Here is a 15,478-nt window from a genome sequence, read left to right on the forward strand (position 1 = left end):
TCACACCCCCCAACCAGCTTATTGCTAGGCCCTAGTAATTTAAGCGATAAAAATTTAGAGAAATTTCAAAACCAAATTGAAAATCTTTTTTTTTTTGAAAATTTGTGTTTACTTCCTTCATTAGATTAATGACAAAATTAAATAAAAGTATAAGCATTATCTTCAGCCTAAAGAAAATCACACTCGCTCAAAACAGTTCAGTAAAATCTTGTAAAATGATCAATCATCAGAGCTACATTAATCAAGCCACTTTTAAGAATGATACATCAAACCCCAAAATCTCACGATTAAGAGTGACTCTCTCAAAAGATGATATACCCCAAATTAATTTGTCACTCTAAAAAAATGTTAAATTTGAAAGAATAATAAAATAATATCACACGCACTCACAAAGATGAAAAAATAATGCCCACAGCTTAGAAATAAAATGATCTCAAATCCAATGAATTACTAGCAAAATTTATTTTTATTTTTATGCATCACCACATCTTTTAGTCCATATTACCAGCTTCTACTTCATACTATAGTTCCCAAAAATCGAGAAGGACTTTTATTAGGACGTAACGTAGGCTAGGGCTATGGCTAACAAAAGAAAAGGTAATATGGAAAACAAAAAAAATATATGTTTGAAAAATAGGGGACTTTTTGGAGATTATAAGGTGTTTTTTTTTTTTGCTTGGATTTTTTTTCTTTTTTATTAATTGATATATACATATCATCTTTCTTTTTTTTTCTTTTTTTTATAGCACCATTATTAGGAATACATAATCATCCCTATTTTTAAACATAATTGGGTGATGAAAAACATAAACATAAGGTGATACTCCTCATTGGAATATGAAAATATGATAGGTTACCAACAAAAAGGTTTTTTTTTTTTTTTTTTTCAAAGGCTCAAAGGGGTTAACTATGGATTCTTTATAATAGGGTTGGCTAGAAAGGCTCAAACGGATCAAAGATGAACTTCTGTCATCTTTTAGGGTTCTATATAATCTTTCATATCCACTAGTTCAATGGACTTTTAGATGCGGTTGCACAAATTTTTTTTTTTTTAAATATTGAGATCTTGTACAATAAATTGTGAAGCTGTATAGGCAAACAAGGTTACTCTCGAAGGATAATAGGCTCAAAAACTCGTTTGGTCTTTTCATAACATGTACATTCCTCCAAATGGCTCAATCAATTTCACTCATCCAATTTCTCAATTTGCATTTCAACATGCAAAAGGAAAAACATAGTGCAACATAACTCAAGGCCAAAGATAGTACAAATACCAAAATTTGAAAATCGTCATGTTATCCAATGTTAAAAGATCACACCAAAAAAGAAACTCTTTTTTTTTTTAAAGAAACACTAAAAGAAATTGGGACTGATTGCAGAAACTTAAGGGAGATGATTAAGAGAAAAAGAGAAAAAGACCGAAAACAAAAGGTTAGAAGCATTTTATTTATTTATTTTTAAAATTTTAAAATTTGTTTTTGGAAGGAAACACAAAAATTAAGAAGATGTGTTTCTAGAGACACTACATTCTATATTCTGCCATCTTCGACTCAAATTTTTATCCAAAGTTAGTCTTTACAACAAAAATTAGTAAAAACATCACTAGAACTGAGACATTCCACAATTATCAACTATTCCCTCCCCCCAACCTGAAGGAGACATTGTCCTCAATGTCTAAAGAAAGGAGTAGAGTTTAGAAGATATCACCTGGCCACTGCTGGAAATATTTACAGACGGAGAGTTAAATCTAATTTACACTTTTTATGAGAGTTACTGCCATCATCATTAGTTGCCCAATCCAACGCCAAAGTCATGAGATCTGGCTCTGGTTTGTAAGCTTGTAAAAGATCAAGTAACTCATTAGCAGTAGGAGCACAAATGAAGAGTTTTTTCGCTGAGGATGGAATAAAATAATTTTTTATTGCATGATTAAGAAATGTTATTAAGCCATCATAAAAGTTATTAACATTTAACAAACCGATGGGTTTTTGATAGATATTCAAATGGGCCCAAGGAGCAAATGTAATTAGCGCCTCCAAAGTTGCAAGGTCTCCTGGCAAGAAAATAAAAGCGTCAGCATGATTCAACATTTCAGATATTCTTTCTTGCATACCTGAGACAACTAACTCTTCTCCAGTTGGTGGGTCTGGTAGACATCCTAAAGGCTTTTGGAATGATGCCTAGCACTTGGCTTCCTCGAACAAAAGCAGCTTCAGAGACAAGCTTTGATAACCCTCGGTCACCTCCTCTATATACAAGATGTAGTTTCCTTTCTGCTATACCACGATCAAGATCTACGGCTGCCTGAACGAACTCCTTATACTTTCCATAGCGAAATCCAGAAAGCACACAAATGTTTTTAAGTTGACTGCTTGAAGTTGCTGCCATTAGAACAATTCTAAAAAAAAACAATTTGTGAGTGCTTGAAAAGAAGTTCCTATTTAAGGATCTTGGTGGCGGACATAATGATATACATCTGTAAATGGGGTGGTGTGTTTGTCAAATGACGCGTGAAGCTTTTAGCTTAATAATTCAAAGGCAAATAGTGAAAAGAAAAAGGAAACAGTGATTAGATAAAATAAAGAAAAAAAACACACACAATAATCATAATAATACAAAAGATAAAAGAATAGTAAAATAAAAGGATATTTACTGGTAGTTGTGATTGTGGCTCACATCTTCCTCTGGTTATACTTCTAGTAACGGCTTGAACACCCTCTATAGGTCGAGGATAGGCTTCCCATCCAGTTTTCTTATAAACTGGCAAACATGGTCTTTTAGAGTCAGATTCCCAAGACTAAGTTGTGAACTTTCCTTTTGGAACAACTTCCACAAATTTTGAATTTCACGTTGAACATATCCGCTCGGATGCATCTCAAGAGATCGTAAGATATCATCCAACGATTCTTTACTCATGCCATCCTTAACTAATTTGATTTTATCTTCACGATTTACAGAAACCATTCCTAAAGCTTTACAACGTGGATTTTTGCAAGCAAGTCTTGCACAGTGAGAACATTCAGAGCCAAGTCGCTTAGCTCTTCTTTTCTTAGCAAATGTATTTTTACCAAAACCAGGCATGTAGGAAATGAATGGATCAGAAAACTCACCTGCCAATCGGACCTTTGCTTCAATTAACCAGCGAATGTCAGTAGGAATCTCATTGATCATTAACAAACGCAGTCATTCACAACGAGTTTTGTAAATCTTCTTAAGAGCATTTTGAGGGAGAGAAGGAAAATGTTGATACAAATTTTGTTGTATTTCTTCCATGCTTGACATTGAGGTTTCAGTTCTTGTGGGAAACTGAGAATACCGACTTAAAAAGTCACGGAGTACCATTATCCGCCATTGATACGGGAGAGTGAATCAAAACAAAACGAATCAAATCTGCAAAATCAAATCAAAAGTGAAAAAGAACAACGAAAACACGCAAGGAATATAACTCACCTTCGTCCTTTTATTGAATCCAGTTCCAATTGCAGATTATAAATACCATCCTCTATTTCCTTTAGTTGTCTTTCTAGATCTTTCACGTGAGATACTAGCGCTGGTGGTTGCAAATCCCAAATGGGATGTAATTTACAAAATCAGAGTAATTTCCTCAGGTGAAATTTTACATGAAAAAGTGTTTTAAGATGATCGAAAAGGAAATTTTTCATGGAGGTACTCATGACAAGTATAAAAATTTGGTGAGCTAGATCACAATTGTCAAACAACACACAATTAAAAAAATGCAATGCACTCCATTCAAGGCATAGGGAAAAAGAAATAGAAAAAAAATCAAATAATTCAAACGATAAAGTAACAGTAAATCAAATTCACAAAACGTTAAAATGAAAAGGCTTAATCAAAATTTTGGTGGGTCACTCAAATGGATTTCGGTATCTGCTTCATGTGGTTGGTATTCCAGATATGGTTTCAATTTTTGGCCATTAACTTTAAATGTGACACCATCATTTGGATTCTCAATTTCTACGGCTCCATATGGATAGACATATTTTATAACAAATGGACCATTCTACTTTGACTTTACTTCCCTAGAATTAAATGAAGACGAGAATTATAAAGCAACACTTTTTGACCAATTTCAAATGTTTTTCGAAAAATTCTTTTGTCATGAAAAAATTTGGTTCTTGCCTTAATAATTTTGGAATTCTCATATACATCATTCCTTAATTCCTCAAGTTCATTTATTTGCAATTTACGCACATTGCCAGCATCATCAAGATTTGAATTAAAAACTTTAATGGCGCAAAATGATTTATGTTCAAGTTCTACTGGTAAGTGGCAAGATTTTCCATAAACAAGCCGATAGGGTGACATTCCTAAAGATGTTTTAAAAGCAGTACGATATGCCCAAAGTGCATCAATTAGTCGAAAAGACCAATCTTTACGGTTTGGATTAACTGTCTTTTCTAAAATTTATTTTATCTCCCTATTTGCTAATTCAACTTGACCACTTGTTTGAGGATGATAAGGGGTAGCAACCTTATGTGTAATTCCATATTTCTTCATTAAAGACTCAAATGACTTATTACAAAAATGCTTACCTCCATCACTGATAATGGCTCGAGGTATTCCAAATCTGCTCAAAATATTTTCTTTTAAAAAGGGGATCACAATCTTGTGATCATTGTGCCGACAAAGAATCACCTTAATCCATTTTGAAACATAATCAATAGCAACCAAAATGTATACAAATCCAAATGATGATGGAAAAAGGCCCATAAAATCAATTCCCCAACGATCAAATATTTCAATGATAAGGATGGGGTTTAAAGGCATCATGTTTCGCTTTGAAATAGACCCTACCATTTGACAATTCTTACACATTTTACAGAATGCATGTGAATCTTTAAATAATGTAGGCCAATAAAATCCACACTGCAATATTTTTGCAGTTGTCTTTTTTGAAGAAAAATGGCCACCACATGCTTCAGAATGACAAAATTGAATGATCCTACTTACCTCGTCGTCTAGTGTGCATCTTCAAAAAATTTGATTGGAGCACTACTTGAACAGGTATGGTGCATCCTAGTAAAAGCTTTTTACTTCTGTTAAGAATTTCTTCTTGTCTTGGGAACTCTAGTCACATAGCATTTCACCTGTTGCAAGATAATTAACAATATTAGCATACCAAGGCATTTTGTTTATAGAAAACAAAAATTCATCAGGGAAAGAATCATTGATGGGTGTTGTTTCAATTGAAGACTCATTTGTAAGTCTTGAAAGATGATCTGCAACAACATTTTCAGTGCCCTTTTTGTCCTTGATTGTCAAATTAAATTCTTGAAGTAGCAAGATCCATCGTATCAACCTTGGTTTGGCATCCTGTTTTGACATTAAATATCTCATAGCAGCATGATTAGAGTAAACAACAGTAGATGAACCAATTAAATACGAACAAAATTTATCCAATGCAAATATTACAGTAAGTAATTCTTTCTCAGTTGTAGTGTAATTCATTTGAGCACTATTTAAAGTTCTACTTGCATAATAGATGACAGAGGGCTTACCTTCCTTTCTTTGACCTAGAACAGCGCCAACAACATAATCACTAGCATCACACATTAGCTCAAAAGGCAAAGACCAATTAGGGGGTTGCATTATTGGGGCTGATGTCAAAAGGGTAGTTATTTTTTTAAAAGCTTGCTGACAATCATTAGTCCATTCAAATTGTGTGTCTTTTATTAAGAGGTTATAAATTGGTCTAGATAAGGCACTAAAGTCTTTTATAAACCTCCTATAAAATCCTGCATGTCCTAAAAAAGAACGGACTTCTCTAATTGTCTTTGGTGAGGGTAATTTTGAAATGACTTCAACTTTGGCTTTATCAACTTCAATTCCTTTTGAAGACACAATATGGCCTAAGACAATTCTAGAAGTGGTCATGAAATGGCATTTTTCCCAATTTAAAACTAGTCCTTTTTCTTTGCACCTTTTCAAAACGTTTTCTAGATTATCAAGACATGTATAAAAAGAATTACCAAATATAGTTAAATCATCCATAAAAACCTCTAGACAATTTTCAACCATGTCACTAAAATGCTTAGCATGCACCTTTGAAATGTTGCAGGAGCATTACAAAGTCCAAAGGGCATTCTCCTAAATGCAAATGTTCCAAATGGGCATGTGAATGTGGTCTTTTCCTGGTCTTCTAAGGCTATAGGGATTTGATAATAACCAGAGTAGCCATCAAGAAAGCAGTAATAGAGATGTCCGGCTACTCTTTCGAGAATTTGGTCTAGAAATGGAAGGGGAAAATGATCTTTTCTAGTGGCATCATTTAATTTTCTGTAATCAATGTACATGCGCCAACTAGATGGAATTCGTGTTGGGATTGGTTCACCTTTTTCATTTTTTACAACAGTTATTCCAGATTTCTTTGGTACTACTTGAGTTGGACTTACCCATTTACTATAAGAGATAAGGTAGATAATTCCTACATCTAGTTGTTTAAGGACCTCATTCTTTACCACTTCTTTCATATGAGGGTTTAGTCTTCTTTGTGGTTGACGGGTTGTTTTGGCATTTTCCTCTAAGTGTATTCGGTGTGTGCAAATGAAAGGATTAATGCCTTTTATGTCTTTTAAGGTCCAACCAAATGCAGTTTTATGTCTTTTCAGTACAGATAACAACTTACCTTCTTGATCATGCGTGAGTTGACAAGAAATTACCACCGGATATGTCTGCTGCTCACCAAGATAGGCATACTTCAATTTTTCTGGTAAGGGCTTTAATTCGAGCTCTGGTGCTTCCTCTTCGTTTGGTTCTTCAGGTTGCACCGTATCTTCAAAGTTCGATTGGTCATTGTCGCCTATAGGTACCTGCATAGAATCAAGTGTAGGGCATGTGTTAGCAGTATCACAATCTAATTCTTTACTTGATTCAAAAGAATCAGCAAAACAAATTTCAGTAGAGTTTATAAAATTCTCATCCTGAATGTGTTCCTCAATGATTGGCTCGATGAGATCAATTTCCTCATTCTCATTATCATCATCTTTTTGGTGGTGAGGTTGTTTACACATGTTGAACACATTGAGTTCCAATGTCATGTTGCCGAAAGATAAATTCATTAATCCATTCCTGCAATTTATCAAAGCATTAGCAGTAGCTAAAAATGGTCGATCCAAAATAACATGAATTTGTTTGCATTCATTAGCAATTGGTTCCGATTCCAGAACAATAAAATCCACAGGATATATGAATTTATCGACCTGGACTAATACATCTTCAATTATTTCTTTTGGAACCTTAATCAATCTATTAGCAAGTAAAAGAGTGGTAGAAATTGGTTTAAACTCACCGAGATTGAGTTGTTGGTACACTGAGTAAGGAAGCAAATTAATACTGGCACCAAGATCAAGTAAAGCATGTCCAATTTTATGATCCCCAATAGTGCAAGAAATAGTTGGACAACCAGGATCCTTGTATTTCAAAGCATTATTGGTTGAGAGAATAGAACTTACCTGTTCTGCTAGAAAAGCTCTCTTTTGCACCTTATGTTTCCTTTTCACCGTGCATAGATCTTTCAGAAATTTAGCATAAGAAGGCACCTGTTTAATGACATCCAGCAGAGGAATGTTGACCTTAACTTGTTTAAAAACTTCATAAATTTCTGGACTGTGGTTTTATTTCTTTGGCTTGATTAGTGCTTGAGGAAATGGGGGTACAGGAGGAGAGTTGGTTATTTCTTCATGGGCTAAAGGTTCAATAGACTCTTCCCTATTTTCTGAAATTGAATCTTTACTAGTTTCACGAGAGTCCACAATGTGTTTTTCGACCACTTTACCACCACGAAGGGTTATAACCGATTTGACTTGACTCATATTTTGGTTTCCTGAATTTCCCATTTGAGGATGTTGCTGACTCTTGGGGTTTAGTTCAGGTTGAGCAGGAAACTTTCCTTTTTCATGTATGGTAAGAGTAGATGTAAGTTTGGAGATAGTTTCTGTCAAATTGGTTAAGGTTTGCATCGTTTGGTTATTGATCGACTCTTGTTTTTCAATAAACGAATGCAATATGTCTTCCAGAGTTTTTCTTGGTGGTGGGACATATGATGGGTAACTCTGGGAGTTTTGAAAATTTTGACGTGGAGGAACTAGTTGTGAAGGTTGTGCATGATTGTCATTTCTCCAACTGAAATTTGGGTGGTTTCTCCAACCAAAGTTGTAAGTTTGAGAGTATGGATTTGGATTTGGCCTTTTGAAATTGTCAACGACATTTACTTGTTCATGCAAGCTTTCTCTCAGAGCTGGCAAAGTTGGACTGTCCTGCGTATAATGGTCAGTAGAATCGCAAACATAACATGAAATATTTTGAACAGACTTTACATGATCATTCTTTTTCGACTCTAATGCTTTGACTTTTCTAGCTAATGATGCAAATTTGACTTGAAAATCATGGTCTTCCCTAAGGTTATGCATGCCTCCACCAAATGGAGATGACTGAGGTTTACTTGATGACTCATAAGACCCAACTATATCCCAGTGTTGTGCATTTTCTGCTATATAGTCAAGATAGTCTAATGCATCGTCAGGACTTTTATCCCTAAACTCACCATTACACATAATTTCAACGACTTGTCTACCTTGAGATGTTAATCCCTAGTAAAAATAAGACACTAATCTCCATGTTTCAAAACCGTGATATGGGCAAATGTTAAGTAGTTCTTTAAACCTATCCCAACATTGGTAGAGAGTTTCTCCTGGTTTTTGAGTAAAAGTAGTGATTTGTCTTTTGAATGAATTTGTTCTGTGGGTGGGAAGAATTTTTTCAAAAATTATGCTTGCATTTCATCCCAAGTTCTGATGGATTTTGACCTAAGATTTTGTAGCCAAGTTTTAGCTTTATCCTTAAGTGAGAAAGGAAAAAACTTAAGCCTGATTATATTCATGCTACAATTTTGATCAGTACATGTGTTACAGACTTCCTCAAATTCCCTTAAATGCAAATATAGATTTTCATACTCAAAACCATGAAAAGTAGGAAGAAGTTGAATGATACCAGGTTTGAAATTAAAACGTGATGCATCAGGAGGGAAAACTATGCATGATGGTGACCTTGTTCTAGTAGGATGCATGAAGTCTCTACGGGTCCTAGGTTGTTCATGAAGATTTTGCAAGGCTTTGTCATTTTCGTGCTTCGAAAAATTTTCAGCTCTTATATCAGCCATATTTAAGGGTGGTGAAGGTGATTTTTTTTATTAATCTACCACTATTTGTACGAGACCAACGACGCATGCAATGCTAATGATGTGTGCTAGACTAGTGATGCAAAAACACTAAATGAAAATTGAGGAAATAAAATAAACTGGAAATTAAATAAGCAAAAAAAATGCGAAATAAAAATAAACAAACTGAAGATAAATAAAATAAATAAATTAGGCGGTGAAACCAGCCATAAACAAATAAATTAAAAGAAACAATTTAGGCGGTATTTTAAAACCAACCATATAGAAAACATAAAATTAAATAAATTAATGAACAAAAATAAATAAACTGAAATTAAAATGATAGGCGATAGAACCGACCATATAAATAAATTAGCAAAGTGAAATTAAAATGCTAGGCAGTAGAACCGACCATATAAACAAAAATACATAAATTAATAAAATTTAAATAACAGTCAGGCGGTAGAACCGACCATTTAAAATAAATGCGGAAAGTAAATTGCGAAATTTAAAGAAATAAATTTGATTTGGGGACTGATTTGTAAGGGTTTCTGGGCTAAGATGAAGTTTCTCATAAATTTTATGGATAATGTTAAGGTTTGAAAAGAAGATGGGTGCTAACTGAAGTTTTATAAAAAGAGAATAAAATAGAATAATGGAAAGATGGTAAAGACAACAAAAAAAATAAAAATAAAATAAAAATAAAGTAAAGACAACCTAACACTAAATTTAGAAAACTCTCCAGCAACGACGCCAAAAACTTGACACGACTCAAAAGTGTATTACTCTCAAGTATAAGAGTGTCTAGTTATAATATAACCCGGTGAGACTGAGGTCGAACCACAGGGAGTTTAAATCTAATAAAACTAAGAAAATTAATTGTGGGGAAAAGAAATTATTTGAAATCAATTTAAAAATAAGCTAAGGTTTAGGATCCACTCTCTGTATTCAAACTATAATTTTAATACTCTCTCATTTATATTTTGCCTCACTTTTACCAATTAATTATTATATCATTTAATTCTATGTGTATGGATAAATATAGAATAAAGTACCTAATGTGCCACACTATATTAATGTGTCGACATTATATCAAAATATCATAAAACCCAGTGAGATTTATAAATTAACATGATATAAAAATAATTAAAAAAGAATTAAATAAGCTTAAAAACTCATTTGAGAAGATAATAATAATTAATAGTTTGAAACATTGAACTTCACCCTTTACCTCAGCTTAATAAAATTAATTACTCATATTGAAAGAAAACACAACACTCTTTTTATTTGATAAACTTTTTGAAATATATTACAAACAAAATTGATACAAACGGAAACAAGAAAAGAAAAGAAAAGAAACAAAGAAATAAAGAAATTCTTCAGCTGCACTCTATTCTCTCTCGACTTAAGCTCTCCAAAAAATAGCTCTCTCTAGCTTCTCGCTCTGGCGTGCCACCCTTTGCCTTTTATAGGCAAAGTAAATCATCTTCTTTTTTATTTTATTAATATTAATATTTTATTTTATTTTTATATTTTATATATATATATATATATATATTGAATTGTGTGATGGTCAGGAGGCGTGATTGCCTCCTGACCATCACCAACATACTTTTGTTCTTTTGTTTTTTATTTTTTTTAAATTTTTTTTAAATTTTTTTATTTTTTATTATTAGATCTCCTCAATTGTGTTCCAGTAGTTCTTCTTTGTTTCCGCTTTCAATTCCAATTCCATCTTTTATTCTTGAAAAATATTTACAAGATAAAAATTAACAAATTACAAATTAATTTAACATAAAATATATTTGATGAGTATTAAAATAATTTAGAAATAATGAACGCATTAATCGATACAATAAGTGAAAAACTAATAATTTTATCTTTATTAAATATACACTTTTTAGTGTCAATCAATTTGGTACCCTATTTTTTGCATTTTTGTAATTCAACCATTAGATTCAACCGAAGAGTTGCAAAAGTTATTCCACTGGCAAGTATTTAATTACTTGGTTATTAACGTTGCAGCTCCTCATATTTTCAAAAATTATAAGGAAAGGTTAGTTTTCAAAAACTTTTACATATAAGTCCATTAAAATATTTATTATCTTTATATGGATTAAGGGTAATTTAGTAAATGAACAAAATTAAGTATTAAAAATATGGATGGATTATTTTAACTAGCTAAAATACTCTCCACGTCCATTTACTTAAAATACCAATTGAATTACAATATTGTTATCTTGTGTTTAGTTTAACACAAGATTGGATAAAGTTTTATATAAATTTTGACAATATTAAAATGAAAAATAAATAAATATTAAATAAGTATTTGAATGGTAGTTTAAGTTTCATTATAGAGTTTATAAATGCTATTTTCAAAATAATAAATTTCTATATGCAAATTTGAAATTATTAAACTTATTTATACCTTATCACATATATGGAGCTGATATAATATTTAGAAAAGTATAATCTCAATTATTTACTTAATGTGAAAATAAATAAATTGTATAAGATTTATTCTATTACTTAAATTTAAAGTTGAAAAAAATGAAACGTAAATTTAAAATTGTAAAGAATGAATAATAACTTAAAATAATGGATTATGGGAGAATTATATTTCAAAAAAAAATTAAAGATTAACTAACTTTTAAGCCTTCTAACGTAATCATTTTCTCTTGTGTTATTAATATAAGATAGAAATTTTAACTTAAAAAAATTTATTCTAGGCGTCTCTTTAAGGTAAAAATATCATTATCACATGATAATTTAGTAGGTCCAAGTTGTGTTATTCTTAGTTTACGTATTCATGCCAACCACTATAATAGGATTAAATTTTAGTAAAATAAGTTTATTCCACCATCTTTAACCGCATTGAGTAGGTTCTAATTATTTATATCTTATTATAAAAAGTAAGATGTAGCTCCTTTCTTATTACATTGGTAAAGAGGAAAATATAAACACAATAAATTTCTTTTAAGAGACTACAAGCATTAGTTTTATGAGATTTTTGTGTTTAAGAAATTAATCTAATTTATGTGATTAAAAATCTCTTTATTTTTTTGATATTTTAGAAGAAGTATACGTATGAGAATGAATAAATTAAGATTTAAAAAAGGATGGATTGATTGAGTAGGAGATAGAGATAATAAATTTTTTAAAGAATTTTAAAATTATTGTATTTTAATTGGGGCTTATTATATAAAATTATAGAAACTTATAATTTTAATTATTTACAGAAAATAGCAGCGATTGCTAAAGAAAATGTCAAATAAAGTTTTTACAAATTTGAAGTTATCATATTTTAATTGGGATTTATTGTGTAAGATTTTTAAACTTATAGTTTTTATTATTTATAGAAAAGAATAGGGCTACTAAATAAAATGTCAAAATTGAGTGTTTGGTATAATAGAGGCAACATAGTTTTGTCCTCATATGGTGTAATAACTTAAAAATCTCTCCTTTTTTGTTTAAATAATATTAGAGCCTAAATAGGAAATTTGCCAGCCTTTCAACAATTAATTTGGGTCAAGTCTGATCCTCAACCTTAACATAAGTTTAATATAGCCGAAGTATATAAGTGGAGCCTAAAAAATTCATCCGAAAACCAATTAGAATCCATAAAATTATATTTTGATTATTTTTCACATCAATTTTTTCCCCTTATTTCTTTGCCTCTAAAAGTCCTACAAAACATGAAAGACTATAAGATTCAAGAAATTCAAGAAAACAACAAAGTGTAAAGAAATTAATAGAAACGGATGTTAAAATTAAACACGTATCATAGAGGAGATGTAGAGTTTTAAAGAGAGAAATGGAGAAATTTCAGCCTATAAGAGAGAAAATGATACTGGAAAAACGAAAAGTATGAGCATCTAAGAGGAGAGAGAGAAACAATCATCGAAAGTCTAAACCCCAGATATAAGCGTACTGAGCCCAACGGGTGTTTTAGTGATTTTGGCCCCATGACACTTGTTTGTTGGAGACAAATTCTATCTAAAGGTATCATTAGTGGATCTCTTTGCTATTTTACTTGGCTTCGTTATACGTTAAATAGAAAAGTTAATATCATTGAGTTCCCTTAAATAGAGGTCCCTCATTCACTACTCACATGTAGGAGTGAAGTGGTGGGCTGCTGCCCTCACAAGCATTGTGAGGGTAGCGGTTCTAGCCCCCACAAAAGCATTGTGGGGGCTAAATGTTATTTATATCCTTCTCCCTTGCGAAATGCAAGTGGAGTATGGACATCCTCTCATGTGATGGGTTATTTGTATTGGGCATGTACTTCATAGAATTCATTGTAATAATGTAAGTCCCAATCATGTATATCTGATTGTAAATATCAGTGTAATACCTCTGCTACAATAAGCAGTTGTTGTAAATATCTGTGTAATGCAGTAATCTGATGATTAATCAGTCTCAAAAAAAAAAAAAACATGTAGGAGATCATCAAATGGTTAGTATGCAGTGATACCGGATAAGAATAAATGGATTTTTCAGGAGTTGTCTACTCAATATGGTCCTTTTGCAGGTGGACATTTGAGAAGAATTTGGGTTGACCTCCTCTGCTGAGTTGGACCTGAAAGGTTCATTCTCTTATATGGTTTGCCCTTTACTGTACCATTGATATTCTCTATACCTTATGAGAGCTTTTATTTGTAGGTGTTGCCTTTCTGACTGCTGCCTTCCCACGGAGAGCTCTATCATGCTTTTAATTAATGGTGGTCATTAATGGATTCGGTTTAGTTGTACCCCAAAATTGAACCAAACTAAAACGATCAGTTTAAAGGTTTTGAATCAAATATAAATAAATTATTGAATCGAACTAATTTTTTTTTTTTGGTTATATTCCATTTGATTCTATGTTTAGTTCAATTTAATTTTATATTATCTGGTTTAAAAAATTTAATAATTTTTTCTTTTGAATTAGCTAAATTTTTAAATTTTTTACCTAAATATGATCACTTATTTAGTCTAATTTAATTGTAATAATTAATCATTCATGTTTTATACAAAAATAAAAATATAAAATAATTTTATGTAAATTGGTATTTTATATATATATACATATCACCACACAGTAAACCAATCAATTTTTCAGTTCCCTTTTAGATTCAAATCGAAAAATCAATTGGCTCAAATGGAACCATTTGAATGGGCCGGAGTCAGCCGAATGCCCATCTCCTCTTTCAGCAAATACAAACGTGTCGACTTCCTTTTGGTCTAACAAAGTTTACCCGCCCACAGAGAATCGGTGGTCCAACAGGAAAGAAACAACTCAGCATGGGAACAATCCCATACACGTTATGTTTGTCCTAAAAAAGGACACGACTATGATACAGGGACTTTGAGTCCCTGTATCATAGAGGGGGTCAACATTCAATTTGAATGGGCCGGAGTCAGCCGAATGCCCATCTCCTCTTTCAGCAAATACAAACGTATCGACTTCCTTTTGGTCTAACAAAGTTTACTCGCCCACAGAGAGCCGGTGGTCCAACAGGAAAGAAACAACTCAGCATGGGAACAATCCCATACACGTTATGTTTGTCCTAAAAAAGGACACGGCTATGATATAGGGACTTTGAGTCCCTGTATCATAGAGGGGGTCAACAGTAGTTTGGCTGCCATCTGGCAGTCAAACAACTTTTATAATCGGCAACAACCGGTTTTCCAACCGGTTGCTGCCATTAATATGTATTTTTAATTTAAAAAGTAAAAATAAAAATATTTATTAAATAAATAATATTTTAAAAATAACAATAATAATAAGTAAAAAAACAAGTAGAGTGAAAATAGAAATTTTTTTATTATAAATATTTTGATAAATAAAATTAATTGAGTATTAACAAAAAGTTTAATTCATTTTTATTAAATCTGTCTCATATTTAACATTTTAAGTTTCATGTTTAATAATGTTCAATGTTTCATATAATTATTTTCTAAATATCCGATTTTTTTTTTGCCCCCGTTTCATGTTTACGTTCATGTTTCATGTTGTAAGTTCAAAGTTTCATGTTTGATGTTTTATATTCACTGTCACAGTAGTACTCATATTTTATGTTCATTGTTGCATATTTTAAATAACGAGTTTCATGTCTATTGTTAAAATGTTTCATATAATTATTTTTCAAATATCCCGAAATTTTTCTTTTTTGCCCCCGTTTCATGTTTACGTTCATGTTTCATGTTGTAAGTTCAAAATTTCATGTTTGATGTTGTGTGTTCACTGTTACCGAGGTACTCATATTTTATGTTCACTGTTGTATATTTTAAGTAAGATGTTTTATGTTTGTTGTTTAATGT

The 15,478-nt window shown here is 31.7% G+C and overlaps 1 protein-coding gene across 1 annotated transcript; it reads right to left on the bottom strand.

The window, feature by feature from the left end:
- Positions 1-6,289: 6,289 nt before the first annotated feature.
- On the bottom strand, positions 6,290-9,178 carry LOC127899345 (uncharacterized). The gene is made up of 4 exons (XM_052432702.1): positions 8,933-9,178; positions 7,677-8,609; positions 6,647-7,559; positions 6,290-6,297 (listed from the first exon to the last, which is right to left on the bottom strand). Exons 1-4 carry the CDS (start codon positions 9,176-9,178, stop codon positions 6,290-6,292), a joined length of 2,100 nt encoding a protein of 699 aa, XP_052288662.1.
- Positions 9,179-15,478: the final 6,300 nt, after the last annotated feature.

Source organism: Citrus sinensis, chromosome 8 (genome assembly GCF_022201045.2).
Source record: "Citrus sinensis cultivar Valencia sweet orange chromosome 8, DVS_A1.0, whole genome shotgun sequence".
Lineage (NCBI taxonomy): Eukaryota > Viridiplantae > Streptophyta > Magnoliopsida > Sapindales > Rutaceae > Citrus > Citrus sinensis.

What these genes read in the sequence shown, in the direction of transcription:
- LOC127899345 (XM_052432702.1), bottom strand. Translation starts at nt 9,178, where the DNA reads ATGGCTGATATAAGAGCTGAAAATTTTTCGAAGCACGAAAATGACAAA. An exon ending in ATTTAAGGGAATTTGAGGAA is followed by an intron (nt 8,610 to 8,932) that starts GTCTGTAACACA and finishes TATTTTTACTAG; the next exon opens with GGATTAACATCTCAAGGTAG. An exon ending in AAATAACCAACTCTCCTCCT is followed by an intron (nt 7,560 to 7,676) that starts GTACCCCCATTT and finishes GTCATTAAACAG; the next exon opens with GTGCCTTCTTATGCTAAATT.